Source organism: Amblyomma mixtum, chromosome 1 (assembly GCF_055824585.1).
Source record: "Amblyomma mixtum isolate Tamu chromosome 1, ASM5582458v1, whole genome shotgun sequence".
NCBI classification, from domain to species: Eukaryota; Metazoa; Arthropoda; class Arachnida; order Ixodida; family Ixodidae; genus Amblyomma; species Amblyomma mixtum.
Window position 1 is genome coordinate 198,794,256 of NC_143012.1, and position 23,832 is coordinate 198,818,087.

General features: G+C 44.6%; 1 protein-coding gene across 1 annotated transcript in view; it reads right to left on the bottom strand.

Moving 5' to 3' along the window:
• The window catches only part of LOC149370513 (MAM and LDL-receptor class A domain-containing protein 1-like), a 171,521-nt gene extending 165,676 nt beyond the window's left edge, over positions 1–5,845 (bottom strand). Inside the window, exon 1 of the mRNA XM_089577892.1 lies at positions 5,577–5,845. Within this exon, the coding sequence (XP_089434018.1) occupies positions 5,577–5,655 (79 nt within the window). The 5' untranslated portion in view covers positions 5,656–5,845. The remainder of the gene's footprint in view (positions 1–5,576) is intronic.
• Positions 5,846–23,832: the final 17,987 nt, after the last annotated feature.

A 23,832-nucleotide genomic window follows, 5' to 3' on the forward strand; every position in this document is an offset into this window, starting at 1 on the left:
TGACCAAGAAAATATTACTTATATATATATATATATATATATATATATATATAGAAAGTAAGCTGTCACTGAAGCATTATTTCACCACTCTGCTCTTCACTAAATATTTGCAAGAGCTATTCAGATAATTGAATTTGGAAGCCCAAATGTGCAGAGTTTATAGAGAAAAACTCAATAACATCCGGTTTCCAGATGTCATTATTATACTATATTCTACAGAAAAGCAATCGAGGGAAAAGGAACCACAAAGGATATAGCTAGGAAAAAATGTGCATAGTAAGAAAAATCTTTATTGTGAAAAAAAACTATGACTGATTTGGAACGAAGGCAACATTAGTTTGCGTTAGCCCTTGAGCTATTGCAAGACATAAAACAGTGCATGTGTTTGATGCATTTAGTGACCTCAGGTATGGCAGATGAGTAGGAAATACTTGAGCAAGGATCACGGGGAGTGCGTTTGGAAGGCACTCTGACGTCATGAAAAGCAGCTTACCAATAGCCGTGAAGTTGAAAATAGAAATCATGTACGTACTCACTCTTATCCCTCAAGTCGGCGGCTACAAAAAAATGCTTGAAATTAGGATGAGCACCACGAGAGAAAATTAACAGGCGTAGCAATTCGTGATGAAGTTATGCACCGCGAGAGCTAGAACAAAACTGTGTTACGAGCACGTCGTATATACGACGGCACTCTTTCGCTTTTTCACGTGATTATGCATCGGTACCGACTCGGCAGAACGTTTCTGCATGCTAGCTGGTGCATTACTGGAATTGGGTTTTGGCAGAAAGACAGGGCAGGAAGACCTGGAAGAAGTTACTGGACGACAATTTCATCAGGTTTTTGGACCTTGCTCTTCAATTTTCAAATGAACACGTCTGTTGGGCCTTCGAACCTAGAGGCAACAAGCCCTTGCTCCCTTACAGGTCGGCACATTCAAAACTGGTAAAGAGAGGCATTGTGAATTCGCGCTTATCGAGCGCTCTGAACACGTCCTGCCTGCATTTGTTAGAATACAGCTTCCACAACCATGTGCAGTGCCTTTCAAGCGCAGGGTACTAGCCATTTCTGTTGGCTTCTGGTGCCAAAACCTGCTGAGTAAGCCAGCTAGCAGGCCGGATCAAATTGACCAAAACATAGTGGCGGTTAACCTTTACCTTCGAGGTATTTTGCGTTGTCTTAAGAAGATAGGAGCGAGGGCTGGCGCCATTTTTTTTTTCCGCGTCAAAAGAACTCTCTAGAATACGCAACAAAGTGAACGGCGAACACACGACCGTCGCTTGTTCAAAGTGTCGTCAACAGCGCCTCATGAGGAGCTCGAAGAGCACAGTATACTCTATACCTCTGGCCTGTGGTAAGCAGCATGATGTTAAAACTGGGAGTTTCTTAATGAAAGGCTAAGAGAGCACGCAAAATACGTTGAAAACAAACCGGGCAGCAAAGTTATTGATAAGATTCGAACATGCAGCAATTGCACTCCTAACCTTGCAGACAACGCAATGCGACGAAGGTGCAAGACGCAACTAGGAAGTCAGATAATCGAAGCTGACGAGACTGACAATAGATGGTAGCGCGTGAGTGAGCCATCCCTTAGTTTTGCTTTCAAAGCAAGAACTCAAATATCTTGCGCAGCAGTAGCAGTGGAACCTTGGAATATTCCTTTTCGGATGATGGGATCTCAGCCTAGTTGATATGTTCGTGTAAGAATTCTTTTCTTTCACTTTCCTGATAAGAGCAGCGTCTTTTTAAAAGCAAGTGGTCTGTGAATAAAAATCTGAGTTGTTTGTTTGCGCTCTGTCCTGTCACGTTTGTTCCTTCCTGCGCTGCCTTTCTGCCCTAAAACCAATTCCGTACCGACCCGCACAAATGTTGATTTGACTACAAAAGTGGGATTAAAAGATATTAACAGACCGGAGTGGCTTACTGGTCAAGAGCGAGTTTAAAATATTCTTGCTGAAATCAATGAGACGACATAGCCATGGCTGAGGCAAGCAACGCTATTTACTAATAACCTAGGCTTTGTTAGGGTCGGGGAGAGGAATGAAGAGAACAACGCAGCTGGAGACGGCACTCGGAAAGGATAAGCAAATAAAGAGCAAAAGTTGGCTGATAGTATCCAGGACGGGTTGATTGGAGGTTGGTAAGAGCCTTTGTTCTCTATTGAACGTAACTGGCTTCATGAGAAATCTGATCATTCGGGTTTAAGCACCTGAGATAAGCGCTATAGCGCTTATACGCCATATCACTTGCAGGTTCAGAGGCAACTGTCACTGAGCCATCCACGAGAGAATAGCAAGTGGTAGATGTTTTAGGGCTATAGAAAGGAGCTCTTTCTTCAGCCATATTTTCTCTGGCACAGTAAGGTCAACCCCGCTATATGTACACACGCCTCAACTGGGTCAACTCCTGCGTGACTTGCATACTGCATGGAGTTATGCGAGCCGTCTCACGGAGGATTGGGCACGGCTTCTAAGCGACCCTATTCGTTTATTCCCCACATGCTTTAAATATTGGCTCTCGCCACTCCCTTTAAGGGCTACTACGAAAGTAAATTCTATGCAACATGCACAACATGCAGGTGACGAGAGGATAGCAAAGCTACCCGTGATATTCAGGCGTCTTTTAGCTCCCAACTTTGTGCGGTGCCGACTCGGGCAACCGACTAGGCTAACTCCTCATTTCTTTTCATAAGTGCGCATAGCTCTTCCGTCCACATCGGCGCTCGTCACTATTGCCTTTCTATTTCCCTTTAAGTCGATTAAAGGGGAGAAAATCATATCAAGGAATCCATTCGCTGCGATGAAAATGTGTTTTTTTAAGAAGGTGGTTTTGGGAAGCCAGTATCCTTATCTCTTATTCAGGGATGAAATTCAAAGTGCTGTGCCCTAGATGAAGCTATTGGAGAATTTTTTACCGGTAAGCTTTGGCCAGTCGCACCGAAAGAAACGCGGACTTCCAGCCATCAAAGGAAACACACGTTACAAAGTTAAATGTTCTTGACTAAGTAAACAACGAAGCGTTCAAGAAGCAATATGCCGGGATAGCAATAGCAGCTGATGCCTGCATTGGTGGGAGCTACTGTTACTACCAAAGTTATTAATTTATAAGGGCAGTTAAAGGAGTTTCGCGCTATTTCACTTAAATTCCATTCTATACCCAGTATTTCAGGGGGGGGGGGGGATGGCGGCGCATAAGAACTGCAGATGCACTTTGCGTACTACTCGGCTAAAAAGATGCAATAGTGTTAAAAAGGGCCCAAAAGAACAACTTAAGAATATTTTGAATAAGGAAGTTAAGCTCAATTTGTGCCTTTATTGGCACATTCTTGTTATCCGTAGCAGCCTTATGGTGAACATTTCCATTAAAATTATAGACCAGGAAGAAATTCATGTTACTATGAGGATGTTTTGCAGCACAACCACTCGTTTCTCACGGCGTGCAAACTTTATGTGAAATATTTAGTTCATATATACGGCAAATGTTTTTAATGTAATTATTTCGGCGAGATGCTTTGTGAAAGTGAAAAATGAGGGGTATTTGCAGCTGACGTTACGTTGTTTAGTCTAAAGTATATTTCATGACGGTTCCGCTAGTCGCAACTTTAGAATCAAACTCGGCCAGGCGAAGGAAATGAGTCTGCATAGTTTCCACTTCGTTCATTAGCACAAAGATACTGTAGTCACATGCTGACCCATAATAGAGTAATCGATGCTTCACGAATACACATTTTATAGATTTTAAGGCTTGAAGTAAAGCTTCGAACGCGGGCATCTCAAAGAATGGGAGCTATTGCGGTACTGCAACGAACAGCAGGAGGCAAAGCAGACCGCGAAATAAAAGAACACAAATACATTTATGAATTCGACAAACTTATAATTGCGCTGCCAAGAAAATACTGCTTGTGTGATTTACTAATAGCCAACTGTGAATCTGCGTTATGAATAAATGAAATCATACATGAGAAGGGTGTTTAGCTCAATGAGTATAAATTATCACCTAGTATTTTCAATGGCATTTCTAAAACAGAGATCGGCGAATATTTCGATAAACAAACTGCATCTTAGCAGTAGATGAAAGACAAAGGAACGGAGCTGAGCAGCACGAGCTTATTACAACACATTGCTTTGTTTATCAATCTGGCACTAGCGAGATCTACAAGTAACGCGGCTAAAGTTAGCTTATGAACTCTTGCAAATTTGTAAAGAGGGTCCAGCCTTTATATTAGACAGTCATGCTTAAGGGTAGCATGCTGTAGTAGCGGAGAAAGTTTATTGTAGCGTAATGCTGGTTCATCAGTGGTGCTCTATGAGATTGCAACTAATACCACCTACGCCACATGCGGACGATTTTTTGGCCATCATCGCAGTAGGCAGCGCGGCTTCAGACGTGATAAACTTTGTTACTTCGAACAAAATCATCAAAATATTTAATCTTTCACCAGGTGGTGGATGAATAAAGGCCGTAACAGGCTTGTCTCGAGCAGCCACAGGAACGTATGCTCATAAAGAGGATTGCAATTTGTTCTGAGCAAAAATATATAGCGTATTAGGGTGCCTTCTATAACAGTCGGTAATTTTTCGCCGTTGTTTCCATAGCGGAAAGGCTAGTGGTGAACTGCTGAAAGCCCCCTTTGAGCTGATTACGGAGTAAGGCTACTCTTACACTCTAACCAAAACGTAGTTAGACGGTGATTTTCTAGCTATTAGGTAAACTTTTCCTATTGTTAAAAAGTCAATTTACATGTCAATTGATCCTGGCATGTCTCCTTTGAAAAAACGCTTATTGTAGTTGTGATTATGACTGCTGGGTGATAATTTGTCGCAAACAAGTTCAATTCAACTGAGCGTTAGGTAAAATCGAGAAAAATTCAGTAAAGAGCTTGAAGCTCCAGGCAGCATGAAGCTCCTGCCTGGTGTGACACAGCTGTGGCGTATGGCGCTCCGTCTGACAAGAATGTGGACTGACAGGCAACGGCGATTACTTGTTCTTGGCCAACAAAACCGAATAATGACTGTGCGGGTGACATGAAGCAAGCCCTTTTATTTAAGCGATTGCTATTAGAGTGGGTGATAAGATCCGATGCCGCTTTAGACTTTGCGTCCCGCCAAGCGCAGCGATAACCCACTGCTGGCCAGGAGCGGAAAGTAATCACCGTCGGCTGTCAGTTCATTTTTTTTTTGCCAGACAGAGCATCATACTCAACAGCTGCATCGCACCAGGGAAGAGCTTTTCCGCATGCCACAGTCTCGCATGCGTAATTAGATGGATTGGGTTGAAATTTAAGACAGACATATCTCAGGACACAGGCGCTTTACTACAATTCTAAAAAATATAATCGCCGTCCAATGCCACAGTCTCGAAGTTTTAAAAAGAAAAATGAGCGCCATCTACAGTGAATGAAAAGCTTTTGCATTTAGTTAATTACTGATAATGCAATGACAATTATCCCCAGTTTGCGCCCGCCTGGCCGCATATCTCATGTACAAAACTTTAGCGCACTGTTTTTGCATTTTTTTTAAACTCCTGAAGGCTTAACATTGAACACCCTGCATAAGCTATATGCGTAGATGACACTTACCTGCAGTACTGGTGGAAACCATGGCGTAAAGGAGAAAGAGGACAGGGGGAAGAGGTGAAAGAATCCACCGCAATGCCATGTTTGACCGAAGCAGTGGTGACGGCAAAGAGAGGAGAAGGCCTCTAGGCCCAAATACGCGGGAGTTACGCGCGAGCTAAGTCCTGCGCCTTGCACATGACCTGAAGCTGAAACGAAAACCAGTGTGCTGCACACGGCTGCGGTCTGCCGCTAAAAACGAAGTGTCTCCTAATTTGTAGATCTGCGGTGGTGGCTGGGCTGCGTACAAGTGAGATAACCGCGTGAAAGAAAAAGCAATTGAGGCTGATAAGATTGTCTGCTTCAACTTTGATCACTACGAAGCCAATATATGTCTAGACTGTTCTCTTGCCTCAGTGCTTATCAGTAACATCGATAGGGTGAACTGGCAGCCGCTCTATCACGCTCACGTTGACAGGTGCTGTTTTTCTTGGAATAATGCAACCTCCGTTCACCCATGTATCATTGATGCGGGGTCAGGGCCAGGCGACAGGACACAGCGTGAAGTGTACGCCCCATCACCTGGTTTCAGGATTCAGCATCAGGTTGCGGTGGCTGCTGCTATCCACGCGTCCATACACACATTTCCTTACTGGGAGATCAGTCAAGAATGGCCAATTCATTGAAGTCGGTGAGGCGTTTGTACGGTTGTTTTCCCATTCGCTTTCCTTGGAAGACGAAGAGGCGAAAAAGCTGGCTTTTATGTGACAACACGGTTTGCTATTCCGTACGTTCCCATAAAATTGACATCTAGTTCATTTAACCACTTCGCGAATATTACTTTGTGGTTTACCAGAAATATTACCAAAAAAAATATGGTCGAAAGATATACCAGAAAAAATTGGCAGTGGTTTATCTCTGGTTAAACCTTGAGGATTGCGAAAGCAACGAGGAGAGAGAGAGAGGCGATGGAGAGCGCGTGGAAGCGCCGGTGGCCCCGGCACGCTAGCTATGCGCCGCTACTGCGCCTGCGCAACTGGCGAGCGCGGCGGCGGCACCTCAGAGTCACCCGTGCAGCGACGGTGGCGGCACACCAGCTGGGGGCTGTGTGACGTCACTGCTCCTCGCGCATGCGCAGTATGGCCTTTTGCAAGCCCCGCGAAATGGTTCGGCGACTCGCGTAGTGTTGCTTTCGCAGCAAAAAACAAGAGTATGGCATTTGCATGAAGTCGTAAACCAAGAGAGGGCAATGAAAAAGTATTCGCAATTCTGCAGCGAAAAGCCTAATGCAGTTATTACATCGGCTTCAGCGGGTTTGAAATAAGCATCACAAGGAACGGCTCACTTACGCAAACCGCCAAATCATTTACCACTTAGTTTTCCGCCGCTTGGGATGGGAGACGAAGGAGATAAAAGAAATTACGGATTAACGAGTAATAAAAGAACTCGGATGTCCCCTTGCGGTAGCCGCGAATAAAATGTGCCATTTTATTAACTAAAAACTGTTTTCAAATGCTGCAGTGACTTTACAGCCATGCTGCATACAAACGCTGTGAGATCGGGCCTGCTAAATTGGATCGAACGTTTGCTTGTACATTGGTGGCCATTCACAAAGCGCGGTACCCTTTATCGCGTTGAAGAGGTGGCCATATCTCGAAAAATATTTGATGGCTTTCTTCGAAGAAATTCGAATAGACATGCCTTCACTGTGAGTATTTAGCGCTGATGCTTATGAACAAACAATGCAAGGCCGAGAAAGAAAATTTATTTCCATGTGTCGATTTCTCTTACAGCTATGAACTGTGAAAAAAAAATGGCTGGAAAAAAAAATGAAAAAAAAAATCTCGTCTCCTTCCATGTTGAATGCGCACGCCTATTCTCTGGCAAGCGGTTATATAGCCGGCCTCCGCGATAAACACGCGCTTAAGGCGAACGTCAAACGATGACGCATAGCGCGCGGCCAAGTGCGCCTGTTCTGTAGGCAAGCGCGCCTTATATACCCCTCCTTTGAAATGTGCACTTTCCTCACTATCCTCTCCCTTTCCCTTTCATTTCGTCTGGCTGCAGCTCGGGTGCTTAAGATATTAGATAGCAATTGCCCCGGCCGGCGACACTCTTTTCCTTCACCTTATTTATTTTTATTGTTTTAAAATAAACCACTACCACCACGGATGCGGCGAAAGCTCAAATGGTGGCGAGGAGGAGAGGCGGCGGTGCCCATGCGCAGTAGCCTGCTCCGTGCGTGACGTCACTCGTGCTCCGACATACGCCGGCTCACGCGAAGTGCGTTGTTGACTATCATAGTGAAGCTTTTCGCTTCAAAACGACGCTCGCAACGCCTAAATCTCCGCAACGGGAGTAATTAGCAAAGGATTTGATATCCTGACCCAAGGAGAGGACTGCAATCATTCTGATCAACGTTACTTATTATTATTAGTCTAACTTACGCAGCGCGCAGTTACACGTCAGAATTAATTTTTTTCCGTATTGCCAGTGTCTGGAATCGCCTGCCTTAACATATCGCCACCATCATTGACCTATCACTAGTGATGGTGATGTACTTGTAGTGACACGCGTACTGCGGTTAAAAAAAACGAAGACAGGCGTATTCACCTGATGCAATACCCGCTCGTGGCAATGTAAGTGTGCTGCCTACATAGTAAAGACAATAAGGAAGAAAGAGCAGTAAAAGAAGATGTGGAAAGTGCGCACATTTTTTTGTTGTGCACTAAATAAAGACGGTATGTTTGATTATGCAGTCTAGAGGTACCCATGTGCAATTGTTTGGTTTGGGCGTAGTACGAGCTTCATCATTCCCGCCAGTGCCATCGCGGTAGTGTAGTGCCTGACTATTCTTTTATCACGCATTTTCGTATACACTGTCCGTTCGCATAAGGAGGAAAAATGGTTGGTTGGTTGGTTTATGGGGTTTAACGTCCCAAAGCGACTAAGGCTATGAGAGACGCCGTAGTGGAGGGCTCCGGAAATTTCGACCACCTGGGGTTCTTTAACGTGCACTGACATCGCACAGTACACGGGCCTCGAATTTCTCCTCCAAAGAAATTCAGCCGCCGCGGCCGGAATCGAACCCGCGTCTTTCGGGCCAGCAGCCGAGCACCATAGCCACTGAGCCACCGCGGCGGCGGAGGAAAAAAAAAAAAAAATGAATGCTAAGGCTATTCCTTTGCATCTTCCCAAGAGAGTATAAGCCACGACAAAGAGTAAGTATTCATTCATTCATTCATTCATTCATTCATTCATTCATTCATTCATTCATTCATTCATTCATTCATTCATTCATTCATTCATTCATTCTTTTTCTTGAATAACTGCATGCACTATTGGGCTAAAAGGTGAGTAAGCAACTTGAGAGACCTAAGAGACCGTTACGTAGCTGTGTTGCGAACGGGAAATTATAAATAAGCAGAAATGCAACCACAAAAATGTACACCAAATACTGAAAGGATAAAATTAAAAAACACAAAAGACAACACTTTTTTGTTAGAAAAAATTACCAGACACATCATCTTCATCACAATGAATCACGATCACATACAGTTCATCAGACAAGGTAATAAAAGCACACTTTAAAAGCTTGCGCTGGAAGAAAGGAAAAACAAAGTAAGAAAAGGCAAGAGATAAAATAGACCCTGGTTCATAATTTTCTAATTGCCTTAAACTAAGGCTGCCTGTGTTTTTTGTAGATCTTTAGCGTTTATCGAAGGTTATCTGTTAATGATTCAATGATGATTCTGGCCTGAGTTCCTTGATAATACCGCTCGCTGGGAACACTTTAGTGCTGCGTGCTTGTATAATTCGCAGTATTAAGCGAACAGCTGCTTCTGGATATCCATAGCGATTACAGCTGGAAAGTCTCTCGCCTTTTTTCAAACACTTATCTATAGCCTGCCGCAAGGACCCCTATTCTGTGCACTGTCCATCCAACCACACAATTTTTCTTCTACGTGGGCAACCCTCGAGATGGAAGTGCTTCGATCTCAGAGAATGGACACCTTTCTAGCCTGCTCGCTGTCGTTGGGAGACGGTGGGGAATCACTCATTCTTGTCCGTCATGCTTCTGAATGGCTGCAGCGCTGAAGCCAGGCTGCATGAGTCGATGTCGGTCTAATGCTGCTCTTTATGCGATCTGTCCAAACATTGATGGGGGATGAAGGAAGCGCTGAAATGGTTCAAATATTTCGATATGCATGCTACCCATTCGATTTATGCGTACGTAGTTTCCAGCTGCATGATGGGAGGAGATGCTCGCGATAAATCAGTGCTGACCTGTGCATGCTAGGGAGAAATTTCCAGAGATTTTGGAAAAAAATTTCTCTTTTCATGTTCATAAAATGAGGTGTTAGTAGCTGTAGTCAGAAAGTGTAGTCGTAATTTGTGATTGCTGATAATCTCACCCAGAAAGAGAACCTCCTCAAGGGCCGAGCGGCACTTCTAGTACGGTAATATGAGGAGAGGTTCCCTGACTGCCTGAAGTATACTTCCCACCTAGTCATTAGGTGTCTGTCAAAATATAAAGAATTAAGGTGACCTTCCACGCCGTTTTTGCAGAGGATACAAGTTCACTCGATGCCAGCTGGCTGGCAAAATTTCCATGAATATATCTAGAGAGAAAAATAAAACTTCAATTGCTTCTCACTGAAAGCTTAAATCCCCTGCGGCGTGGAGGAGGCCGTCTCGTGTAAGAATCTTCAATCGACTGCTATTTTTCATTTACCGCTCCTGCTGTCTGTCTAGAAGAGTTTCTTGCAGCAGGAGTTTTATGGAACGATCTCGTAGGTTCTTGTGGAATGTAGCAACACACTCGTGGAATTGCTGACAGAGAGGTGTGACCTGAGTGGAGTGCGTGCAATTGACCCAGAGTGACATAGCAGTTTGGTTGCAGGGATTCAGTGCGGTCTTCTTGGGTATGTACACAGACCCTTAGCGTTTGTCTCAGGTCAAATTGTTGCTTTGTGATTGTGGCGTAGGTGCTGGAGAGCGGTGAGGGAGACCAACATCGCAGAGGCATTTTAAAAAGACTAGTGAGTCGGATGGGGAGGGGGGGGGGGGGAGGTGCTGTGCTGGGATGCTAGTCTTGTTGATTTGGTCATCCCGCATGGTAAAGGGAGTTGCGCTACGTTACTCACTTTAGGTGGTTTGTTCTTTGCGAAGCCACGCATGGCCGCGATTCATCGCGGACGGCAGGCTCTGTAATTAGCGATGTTGCGCCTCTCGCACCGTACATTTCGTATCGCAGCGTCGCTTGGCGAAAGTGGAAGAAAAATTTCAAGCTACGGTCTCCTTAGCTCGAAACCTTTTCGGCCTTATTCCCACACACAAGTTAAGGGACGGTCGACAAGAAGCGTCTCTCTAAATTGTTTTCATATCAATAAATAGATTTCTGCTCACAAAGCAAAAGAACGGCCATCGCCCTCTTTTGGTCGCTCTGTGATCGCATTACTGGAGACGTTCCGCTACTTCTCAGGAGAGAGCATCGAAGCCAAGATAAATTGTTCACCATCTGAACGCGGCTGCCGTCTGTAGCAGCGAAACGCAAGCAGACGACCCGAAACGAAGCTGAAAAGCTTTATAGCTACGGTGAGAAATCAAACACGGTGAACTTTGGCGTATTTATTGTAAACAATGTTTTCTCGGGTCATTATTGATAAAAGAATCTAGAAAACGCCCTCAAACCAAAAAATTCTTTTTCTTTAGGCCCTACGTTAATGCCGCATACCCTCGCTGTGAGTACAACCAGTGAATAGGACGGGCGGATAATTAGTACTAAAATGGTTGTGCTGCAACCTGCCCTTTCACTCCTGTAAATTTCACAGTGTCACTTTCCCTGCAAGCTTCCATTTACAGCTTGAAAAGTGAAAGGTTGATGATATGTTCAATCCTGCGACAAAATAGTGCGCGAAAAAGCAATCTCGCATTTGTGACTTTCAAGCTGTACGGTCGATTAGCAATTGATACGGATATTCAAAGGAGGTCATGGTTTACATAACATCAAGAGAATGATTAAGCGCAAAAGGGCGGAACTTAAACTGTCAAACTGAAGCCACAGTGCACGACATACTTTTATAGCTTGGTTTCTGTGGAGGCATAACGAGAATTAATGTCAGAAGCCTTGTGACCTGCTTTCTTAAATGCGGAAAATTCCACATATAGTTCTGTCATCCACCCGTCGTACAAGCATCTTGGTGGTCAACGTGACAGTTTGTTTATTTCTCCAAAGCACACGTGCACAGTTCATAGCTCGGATTTCACACGGGCTGTTTTCAAACGCCAGACAGCGGTTTATTCCATGTCTGCCATTTATTCGTTTACAAGAGCGTAAAGTGCTGAGCTCGATCTTTGGTCCATAATGCACAGAAGAAGCGGTGAAAACGGACGCAGGATAAGAAAAGGGAGGCATACGCACAACTCCGCTGGACTTACAACTGACTTATCCCGATGAAGAACACAACATTCATATGTTTTTCTTATGCCTACGCACACTCAGAACAAGGTGATCGAAATAATTAATCGAATGAACCGGGAAATTTGCCTCAACAACAAGTGCGGCATCTTTCTGGAATCTTTCCTAGAAATTTTAAAAGCGTATTTTAATTCAACAATTGTACAACTTGATTACAAAACCAGGGTATCTGTATTGACTCTTGTGTGGCGCCAATTCTTTGTAACACATTTCCAGCGATGTTTCACTGGGTGCTACGGAGCTCACTTCAAGACACACGTCTTGTCAGAGTTTTTGGATTTGTCGACGACTTTTTAGTAATGTTGAATTTAACAGAAAATGGCCTACTTACTCTTGTGGCAGATCATATTTTAAACGTTTTAGAATCTGTTCTAAGAATGTGGCTTTTGCCATAGGGGTTCCACGTGGGAAGACCTTTAGGTTCGGAAATTCCATGTATGTACACAGGTCTAGAAAGGCGCTTTTGAAGTATGAATCGGCACATTCGAAGTTCGTAAAGCGCAGCATCACAAATTTCTGTGTTATTAATGGTTTAAAGAAAAGCTTAAAGCATATGTGATGCAGCAAAATCTAGTGGAGCAGGTCGGCCGGTTGAAGACACTCTACACTCTAGTTTATTCCTTCGGTTTTCCTGGCGGTTGGTGATTACTTAGAAAAAAAATGGCTGAGGCTTAGCTAAGGTTAAGCCTAGTCAGATGCGAAGCATATTGATGGCTAGGCTTGGTTATACATGGCTTTCCTTGGTTGACGTTCATCCCGCTGTTCATCGGTCTCTGTGGCACGCTGAAGCTTTCGCTTCTCGTTCAAATCAGCCCTGCTTCTAGGCGGCATCCCAACACCTGGCCGCCTCGTAAGTGCCCGGAGAGCGAGGCAAGCTCAGCTTTAGACCGCTGCTGTAGCGTCACGTGGTCAGCTGCAGCGCCTCTGATGTGGAGCCTCCACCACCGCGGCCGACCGCGCGAGCCGGCAGCCCATCTCTCCTCTGCTGTGACGTCATGTTGTCACGTGGTGTCACGTGGTGACGCTAAAGGTCAATGGTAGCTCCACCGCCGCGCTCGACGGGCTGTAGTGTAGCTCTAGTAATATGCTTCGCATAAGAAAAACTAAAAATCTTTCCGCCATGCCTTCAAGGCCAGTGGAAGAGGGTAGGATGAAGAATAAATGGTCCCCTTCTTCCACAAGACATCGCATGAGCTGAAAAGAAAAATTTGGCTTCAATATGGTGCTTTCTGCTCCCCAGAAACTCTTCTCTGCTGGCCAGCTGGAAACTGGCGCATGCAATACCAACCACAAGAGGCTGTTCACTACATGCGCAGCAGGTGTGTTCTATTCCATCCCTTTGTACTGCGGCCAAATCTGTGTTGACCGAACATCTGATACTGCGCTCCTTCGGCTCGAAAGTCCCTACCGAGGCCCATACGGCCGCCTGCGCCGTTGGCCTTCGCGTGTTCTCGCCCAGCGAAAATCTGAATATGTCTTTACTAATGAGAGTCGCATACCTTCGAAGGGCGAATGGAATAATAGCACGGCAAAAAAAAAGAAGAGACTGGCCACCGTCTGGGCCGTTGCCAAATTTCTTTCAGATATTTGTAACCATCCTTTGACCTTGTGACAGACTGATTAATTGACTGAACGATTGACTGATTTATTTATTGATTGATTGATTGATTGATTGATTGATTGATTGATTGATTGATTGATTGATTGATTGATTGATTGATTGATTGATTGATTGATTGATTGACATGGCTTTGGCAAGGGATCACCAGAGACTAGCCTACGCGGCCGGTGGCCCACCTAGGTCACCTAGTAAACTGCCCACAGTGGCAGGTGGCATTTAAATTAATGATGTGCTCTCGGTACGAGCAACATGGGTCACACAAGGACCGCAGGTAGCAGCACCTTCCTCCACAGAGCAGTGACGCGCCGCTTAAACACTGCACCACTGCGCAGGAGTGGTATGATGACTCCCAGGAATCTATTAAGACGAAGTCGCGAATACCGCATATACGGGCCTTACTTAACCATTGCACTATCATGTCATACCGATAAGGCGTAGCTTAACTGCACCCAGCAGTTTTGGTAGAGAGGCTGTTTGCTTTGTTTGCGAACACAAAATCTTTATTAATACTACTTTTAGTCTGTTCGTGCAATAAATTGTGCTTTGCAAGTATTTTGTAAGTTATGTAATATTCTTCTGAGCGTTTAGTAACAGACTGATACCATTTTAACTTGGTTGTCTTCTACTATAATGAGTATATTTTTCCATTACAATTTATACCTTCCATTAATCTTTTTTTTTCAGTATATGTACTAGTTTGGTTTATAGTGAAGCAAGCGTCTTTATCAATGCACTATATTTGGCACTGCTCTATTGCAGCTTCTTTGAGTGCACATGTGGTGTTTCATCTAGGTGATTTCCAGGACGCCTATGTTTTATACTACTTTGTGTGTACAAAACCAGTAGGCCTACTTTTCGCAGATGTGGAGACAAACTAGAGAAAAGTTAAACCGTATTCATTTGGACTGCTGTAATCTATCAGTATATCAATTTTTATTCAATTATCAATTACTCAAGTACCAATTTTTATTCACGATGACTTGTTTGGTAACACTTTCTTATCGTTCTGTTCCTCTTATAGTTGTACCTCGCAGTCCTACATAAAAGAAGGTTTTTTTTGTGTACCATATATGCCATGCTCTTGCCTCCTTTTGCGGAGATATGCGCACAACTTTGCGCACAACTTCTCTTGGCACATTGGGCACGCACGAGTGTTCTCTCAGGTGAAGTGAGAGAGAGAAAGGAATTTTAATTAGGGAAAGGTGGAGAGTTCGGCCGGTGAAGTAATTTATCGAATCCTTTATGGTACCGGTTTAGCCAGTGAGTGCATGAGCATTCCCTGTATATTGCTAAAAGCATTTTGTCTAGATATGGCGATTTTTTAACATCCTCATTTATTTCGACCCCGCATGAGCACTTGAAATTGTGTTCCATTGTCCCAAAATCGATGCATTGTCTCTCCTCCTTATCTGTGACACAGCTGTTTTGATTGCTTTATGGCAGTCCCGCTCTAATTACAGCAGCCTTGTGTCCCTGACATAAACACACACTTTGATCGCATTGTAGTCTGTGCGTAGAGTAATAATATTCTTTTGAGGGCTACTGATAGCGCCACTCTGGCGACACAGAAAGGCGACTATAGATAATAATGAGGCGCACACTGTCCGCTAAACAAATCTGTTAGAAGCGCAGATTATGTAATAAAACGACTGCTGCATAGAATTATATGGCGCACAAGAAAATTGAAACAGAAGACACCTGCCCAGCCACATTGCACGGATGGACATGGCACTCAGTGACAAGATTTCGCGTCCAGCATTGCAACTGATTCCGTGCCTTGAAACTTATCTGCATTCGTATTGTTCTGCGTGTTTGCATGAGATCACTCTCGGTCTCATCCTTCTCTTTAGAAAATACATGCATTTTACTACGCAGAGGAACTCAGCTGTGGCTTTTGCAATGCACCTATCTATGAATTAGCGCAGTTTGTTTCCTTGGGAGACATCAACATCGTCATTTTACATAACTCAATTTTTTTATGTTAGGCAATATATGAAGTTAATGCGGCAAATTATGAGATTTATTCAATTTTAAACGTATTCCTTCTGTTCATTTTTGCATCCTTTAATACTCGTACATTTTAAACAGAGGGCATACAGCGCTAAAACAATGTCTTTTTTCGTCAAGTGGCGCCCTTATTAAGCTGTTACTTTCTTGTTTTTTAAAGTGACCGTCATTTCCGTGTTAATTCTGCTCACATCTCAGAAACAGCGTTGAGATAGCCTGCTGAGGTGGCATACTTTCAACCAATATAATCAGACTGAGGCTTCACTCATTGTTTGTATGCCTACCCCAACATACGCCCCAGCGGCCCCAGACTTTGCTACCTGGAAGTCATCACCATCTTTATCATCAGCAGCCCGACTACGCCCACTGCAGGGCAAAGACCTCACCCTTATCTCTTCAATTAACTCAGTCTCTTGTCGGCCGCGGCCAACAACACCACAGAATAGATTAGAATAACTACTTCGTATGCTAATACATAGTTCACCGCTTCATCTGTGCAGTGAATGAGGATTCACGGCTGATAAAATTAAATATTCGTTTCGTTCAACCAGGAGGGAAGTAATTACCTTCTCAATGAGGCTGACTGTTCATTTTAATCTAAGCGCATGCGGCATTTTGTCGAACAGGAGGTTAGCAGTGAGCGTCCTGAGCGCTTTGGTGATGTATTCTACTCGCCGCTTGTTACCGAGCTCAGGCTCCCAGTTGACGTGAAACGTTACAAGGACGACGCATCCTTTCGGCTGCGTGCATGACTGCTTAGCTCTGTTTTTCGCACTTCCCTCTTGGTGCATATTCACGATGACGTAGATGCTTGCGCACACTGCGCTTCGTTTCGGGATATCGTGCTCGCCGCAAAGTTTGTGAGCACAGAGGGCCCCGTATCTATGTCCCGTTTGAAGCAGTCAGTAAAGGAGTACCCTGGGGTGGCAAGGGCAACAACGAGAAAGGTGGCGCATGCAAGCGTCAGGCCGCCTTGGCCCTTGCACTTCCCCTCTCGACTTACATTCTGCGGAAAAACTATGCGCTCCGCTGTTGGGAAGAAAAAAGAAAGAAAATGCTTGTTCTAGCACGCGTCTTGTCCTCTAACCACGCGCGAGTTCCTTCGTGCACTCCTTCTCTCAGTGCGGTCAGCGTCTACACTAGGGGTGTGCGAATATTCAAAATTTTCGAATATATTTCGAATATTATATTTTTAGTATTCGAATTCGATTCGAAATCCAAGTATTCGTGTTGTTTCGAATATTCGATCCGACAAGAATATTCGTATCTAGCCGAATATTCATTGTGAACACCGGCGTTCATTTTCGGTCCGCAAGCCCTATCGAGAGATATATAACAACATGGCGGCGCCTACACGGAAGGAAAATTCTTTCTTCCTCCAAGGGCCATGCCGTAGCTGACTGCGCTGGTGAGCTTTTTTGTGGCTATACCTGCGAAGCTGGCATAGTCAGAGCTTTGCACGAAGTACCTCGTAATACGTGCCAGGTCAGTGCCAAGTGAGAGGCTATTTTCTGTGGCTGGAGGAGTCGTTTCAGTTAGAAGGGAACTACTTCTGTCTGACCATGTGGTGCAGTTGGTTTTCCTTCACGACAACTTTTTACGTCATCCCAGCAACGCACATTTGTGCTCATAGCAAGCTAGCCTTAATCAATGCTGTGTACTAGCCATCTTCTCTGATATTTCCACTCTTCTAAGAAAAATGTTCGAGACTTTGATACTTTTTGTGCAGCCACACACACCTTTTGTGTTCATTTAATCATCGATAGTTGAACTGTGATGTTCTTTGGTGCCCAAATAAATGTTTTGTAGTGATTAAATGCGTCTGTCCCTGATTATTCGATATTCGATTCGATATTCGGAACTAAGTATTCGTATTCGATTCGTGTTCGAAAAATTTGATATTCGCACACCCCTAGTCTACACATTTCCGAGGAAAGTTGTAGCGACAGTTACCGCTCTGTTAAGGAGTTGCGCGATAACTAGGCTATGTTAACTGGGGCTTTTCACGCGCTTCTTTTGGGAGGAGCGTCAGTATTGCACACCACTTTTTGCGCTGTGTTTCGCCATTGACCTGTCAGTGTCGCCGAACATTTCTGTGCAGCGTGTTACAGAGACGAAGAAGGCTGTGAAAAGAAAGAGAAGCCATTGATATCGCCGTTGCATATACATGCCTAAGGCTTGAGCGTAGCAATTCATGACGCATCCAAAGGGAGCCTTTAAGCTTCAGACATGACCACAAGCGCTTTATTTACCTACATTCCTATTGTACTAACAAAGAAAAGATTTCGGATGTGTTGCGGTGACCGTGCCACCAAAGGCCGATTTGTCCCGTGTGGAGATAGCAGTGCTGAGGCGTGGGCCTTCGTTTCTCACAGCGCTGGTTGTGCTCGTGCCACAAAGGTGTGTGTGTGTGTGATCGAGCGATTACCATGTACACGAACAATACCTGCTGACGAAGGGATGGAAGATGGAAGCGCGAGCGCCAACACGGGAGAACAGGGCACTTGCAGCCAATGGCGAGGCCAGCAGCATCTTCATGCAATTTGTTGGCTCGCCGGCAGAGAGTACGTTAAGTAAACAGGCTTGCTGGAATTTTAGCTAATTATAAGTATTTAGCATTTGCTCTACCTGCAGGCCCTTCTCTGCCCATGTAAGAGTGGTCTCATTATTGTCCTTGAATTAAAAAGAAAGTCTTCCTATAAAAAAACCAGGTATGAAAGAAGAATACTTTATTGATTAGCAAAGCAGTAGTTAAGAAGAAATGCAGAAGTTGCTGGGAGGAGTGCACGTAACATTTTATTTGCGTCAGACATAAGCTCATCTTTTTCTAAACTATAATGAGCTTCATTGAAGTGTACGCTACTATTGAATGAATCATAGACCACAGAGTCCCATATTGTTTGATGGGCACTTTCTGGTGGTAGTGTAAGTGGCATTCATAAAGAGATGAAGCCAACTAATTTAGTTTCAAAACTGAGGCCTACTTCACGGATACTGTCCCAAGTTTTAGCACTTTCTGATCCTTTGTGAAAAAGAGCGAACAGCGTTTATAATACTGACACACCCTTAGGAGATACGAGCCCAGAGGAAATCAATTAGAAGAAATGTAATTGTGTGGGTTTTCTTGAACGGTAACACTTGCAATAAAACTTACAACGTGAGCAATTTTAGCTTCTTATTGGCTTGCTGCCGTTCCTCATTTCGTATGTCACGTTTTCTTTGTCTGATAACCTACCAAATAGTACATATTAATATTCACTGAATGCAGAAAAGTTTACAGCGTAAATGAAGAAAAATAATATTGAAGGACATCATGATACCTGAATTCGAGATGCTGGATTCAGGCTCCAGAGTACAGAAGGAAATGAAAACGGGCACATTATTTGTTTTGTCTACTAAGGACACTGTGAGGGCTAAATCGGCAAAAAGTTCCTTTTATTGTTTCGCACCAGTATCGAGTGCCAAAATGTGCTGAAGATTATTCAGAAACTTGTTTGCTTCTATGTCCTTTAGTAAAGCCAGAACAGCCCTCGAAGCCACCGAAGTGTTGAGGGGGCATGTCCGATTTCTCCCGAGTTCCTTCCGAGAAAAAATCGCAGGCAGTATAAGAAAATTTAAGAAACGTTTAATACATTAGCTGTTGAGAATGTTATCACAACGAAGTCTGACGTCCGTTCAGCCAGCTTCTCCGTCATTACTGCTCGCTGCATACGCTGAGTCTGTGCAGCTGCCGATACTCCATCTTCAGCGACATACTTTCGCGGTCGCCCTCCCCGCTTGCAGGAATTTTTCACGATGGTAGACACACGCCGCGTTGACTCTGGCTCCATTCCAACTTGATACGCGGAGCGGGCTAGGAAGCTGTGCACACAACCAGGTGCAGCTGCAAACTCCCTCCGGGTCCACCACCCACCTGAGTCAGTCACGTGAACAGCACACCTGCAAAATGCTCACTGCCAGCGCACCTGCAAACAAGGTCATGTCACAAGGCGTCATGACGTCACACACACCCTGGTGACTAATCAGTGCTCACCCATGTCACCTGCCAACTACCATCTGCCAGCGCACCCACCAATGCGTGCACCTACCAACTGCCAGCGCAGCTACCTGTCCTGCGGTCTCGAACGCGCCACACATCAGTCGGCCAGACAGCGCTCGGCTATGCCACGTTACCCTGTGACGACTTCACTGACTATACCAAACACCAAATTTTGTAATTTACCCCCCGTGTTTTTTTACTGCACCTGCCAACCCGTACTTGTCACATGGTTTCATGCCATTACACATCTCGTCGACCAGTCAGCGCTCCGCCATGTCACATGCCCACATGACGTCATCACTGCCTCGACCAAAAATTCAGTTTAATGACTAACCATGCCGTGTTGGTTCCGCCTATCTGTCAACTCGGCCTTGTCACGCGGTCTCATGACATTACACACCTCGTCGACCAGTCAGCGCTGAGCCATGTCACTTGACCCTGTAACGTGATCATTCATTCGAAAACCAGCCAAGTTTATGACAACAATGCTGCGCTTCCGGCTGTGTTGACGCCTCTATTGTTGTAGCAATAAAATAAACTGAAAGAGGCAGTTTGTGGCGTTTCTGGGAAAATCAGTCCTAAATATGCTTCAAGTACATGCTTAGTAGAGGACAGAGGAAACAGATGAAAAAAGTTGAGCCTAACAAAGAGAAATAGTAAACACAACAGAGGGGCGGGGTCTTACTGCCGCACTCATTACCAACTCTTTATGGTTTCAAAATCCAGCCCAACACGTACCAAAAAAATCTGGGCCATGTGATTACCAGAAGGCCAGTGGGAGGGCAACTGTGCACAGAAAATATGTTTTTCTTATAGTCACACAAGTTGCCCGATTACCACGTGATCCAGTATTGTTTATTATAATCTGTTGGTTCGAAGAAAAGTAACGATTTCTTAGTCGGCGCCCGTCCTGTCTTGCGTTTCTCTGTCCTGTCTATGCTTTCCGCAGTTTTCACCTTTATCTTACAAGGAATTGACCAGCCAAAACCGAAATTTCTGTTTAGTAATGCACCGTTGACTAAATGTGTTCGGACTTCTGGAATGTAGTTAGACCAGCCAAAATGGTTTTAACTTCAGTGTTGCCATGAAGACTGTGCAGCCGCAGCTGCGACGCAGTACGAAGAGGAATTCGATTAGTTTTACTTTGCTAAACATCCCAAACAACTACCAGAACAGTGCATCCATCTTCCTCGTCTACGAGTCAAGCCGCATTCTGAACGCGCATATTCCTTATAGGTGATGATCGTGAGCCCAGAAAAGCCAAGGGAACGCTTGTCGAATCTTTGACGCTACGTTACGCCTGCTCCCGTGAATACAAAGGCCAGCCATTGTTAATTTGTAGTGGACAGACAGGACGCCTTTATTCCAGAACAATTGAGAACCTTTTGACTGCGACAGCACACTTTGTGAAGGGTTAATATCAGGGAATGAGCGAAACTGCAATAATTGCAGGTTTTTTACCTCTAGACATTGCGTCACGGGGAAATAGTGCTCCATCGTGGTTCAGGACGCACTTTCAGAGGAAAGGACAATAAGAGATACGGCCTGTTGCGCCGCGGATCAGATCCAGTTGGCGAGAGCTGTGCTTCTCTCTTATCGTCTCTCATAAGTGTCCTGCTAAGATAAGCGAGGCCAAGTGGAGCACAATGCTTCCATGATCAATGGAGGAGAAGCAGGTGTGCTGTAAACGCAACCGGGTTGCGGGAGCAGTTGTTCTTTTATATTTCAATTAAGAATGCAGACTTTGCAGCGTTCGCTAGCTATGATTGTTGAGTACCGGGGCAGCCTTTCGCGCAGTGAAGCACACGTTCGCTTTAAAAAATATCGCTTAAAAAGTCGTCCTTTTGATAACCTTGGGGCTTACTAACACGGTAACGCAGACCAAACTAAGCCGCCGCGTTGGCCCAGTGGTTGTGGTGCTCGGCTGCTGACCCGAAAGACGCGGGTTCGATCCCGGCCGCGGTGGTTGAATTTCTTTGAAGGAGAAATTTTAGAGGCCCGTGTACTGTCCGATGTCAGTGCACGTTAAAGAACCCCAGGTGGTCGAAATTTCCGGAGCCCTCCACTACGGCGTCTCTCATGGCCTTAGTCGCTTTGGGACGTTAAACCCCATAAACAAACAAACAAATCATCAAAATCATCATTAGAAAGGGAATCAGAACGTCATCAGAACGTCAACAGAACGCCGTCATCAGAAAGGGCTGTAGGCCAGAGGTTTGAAAAATGTTAAAGGCAGTGGAGGTGGCCGTTCGGCTCATACGCCGTGCGAGTGTCTTTACAGAAAACTACCAGATTCTTCCATTGATTCGTTTTATATTCGCTTTTTTATCTCTTCACGACTGCAGTAGTTGTAACTCTCCTGTTCCGTTTTAATTGTTTAGGTGGAGAGTACTAGGCCACTGAATTACTGCGCTTTGCAGCCAATCAGCTTTTTAAATATAAGCCTACCTCTATAAGCATGGTCAAAGCATTGTGAACATGGCCGTGCAAGCTTTTCGACGCTAGAACTATCGTCTGTTTCGCAGAAGCCATGTATTAATTGTGTACTGTCTCTTAAGGATGTGCTTGTTTCTTTTACCAGCATTTAATATCCACTCAAGCAGGCTAAATTAGCCAAGATGTACAATAAATTGTTAGAGAGTCGGCTCAATGCGCAAATCGAAGGTCCTTCACGTGTTACGAAGTTTGAGACGGAGAAGCAGGGATAAACCGGAGTTGCAACAACAACTGCAGCTAAATTTCCACTGCGTGCATCATCATGAACGGCAGTTTTTGAATCGTTTAATAATTTTAAGAACCCGTGAACCTCAGTGCTTAGATGCAAATAACTAGGAAGATGGCTCAGAAGGCTGCGGCGAATAAAGAAATTCACGGTAAAAAAAGGCTAATTCTCTTACATTTGTTTGCAAGAACCATTCTGCGAACAAATTTAGCATGAAATGAATCGCGCAAACTAACGCGCCTTTACCGTATAGTCAGAAAAAGAACAGTGCCCCATGATAATGCAGGGCACTTTTTTTTTGATGATCCCCGCATTACACACAAATCTTGAGCGGAAAAATCCATAAATGTATCATGTTAATTGCGGGAATCATTGAATATTTTCCGAAAATACCTTCCCCATGAATAGTACTAATAAACGTAGTGCAGCGATTTTCGATCCCGTTTGAGTAAAGAGCAGCATCTAATCGCGCTTCTGACGCGAAGAACTTACACTTGCCAATGGCAGTTTTATTCTAGCGTCGTAAGCGCAGCTTTCCCTTTGAAAGCTTTCCCTCTAGAAAAAGAAAAGAAGGCTTGCTCCTTTAGAAAGCGCACTGGCGTTCTCTACCAGCATGGACACATCATACCTGCCAGTTTCAATTAGACAACGCGTGAAAGATGTTACAAGGCAAGAGCGTGCTCCGTGTGCTTTTGACCGCAACTGCAAGGTGTATGCTCGTATAAATACACCGCGTCAGAAAATAGCGACAGGTCTGGACACTGAGAATGGCCAGAATAAATGGCCCAAACAATGCCAGTGATGGAAATGCGCGCTTTGTGCAAAGGGCTCTTGTGATACAGTTCGATGCTGCGTGAACATGCTCTAGCGCTAGTGTCCACAACGCTCAAAACACGCAATGTGAGGGCGCTAAAATAACAGCAGAGTTGGACGTCATTTTCGTTCAGGAACGCCGGGCAGCGAAGCCCTCAATTAAACCAGAACTTCAGAGCTGGCTGTATGAGGAAAATTATGTTCCGAAAACATGTGTTGGGAGTTTTGTGTTTGGCCTAAATTCTTTGCAGTCTAACTGTAACTCCCTTCCTTACATTCTATCTCTAACATCGGTTCAGCTTAAATAAGCGGAACTTTAAAAAAATTCCACGCATTTTCAGTCCCTAACTCGAAATTTAGTCGAAGGAGATTAAGAATGCTGCAAGGAAAACCAATTTCATGAATTATTGAAAGTAAATGGGACGTCCAGATCCGCGGGGACCACATGTACGGTGTAAAACGGGCGGCGCGATGCTTTCGCGCTAGCTGCTCAAAGTGCGCAAAGCCTGGAAAGCTAACTACAGAAAATATTGTGCTTACATTTATGCTTTTAGCACGACAGCGTTTTTCGCATGCGCATACTGGACGCGCTGTAGA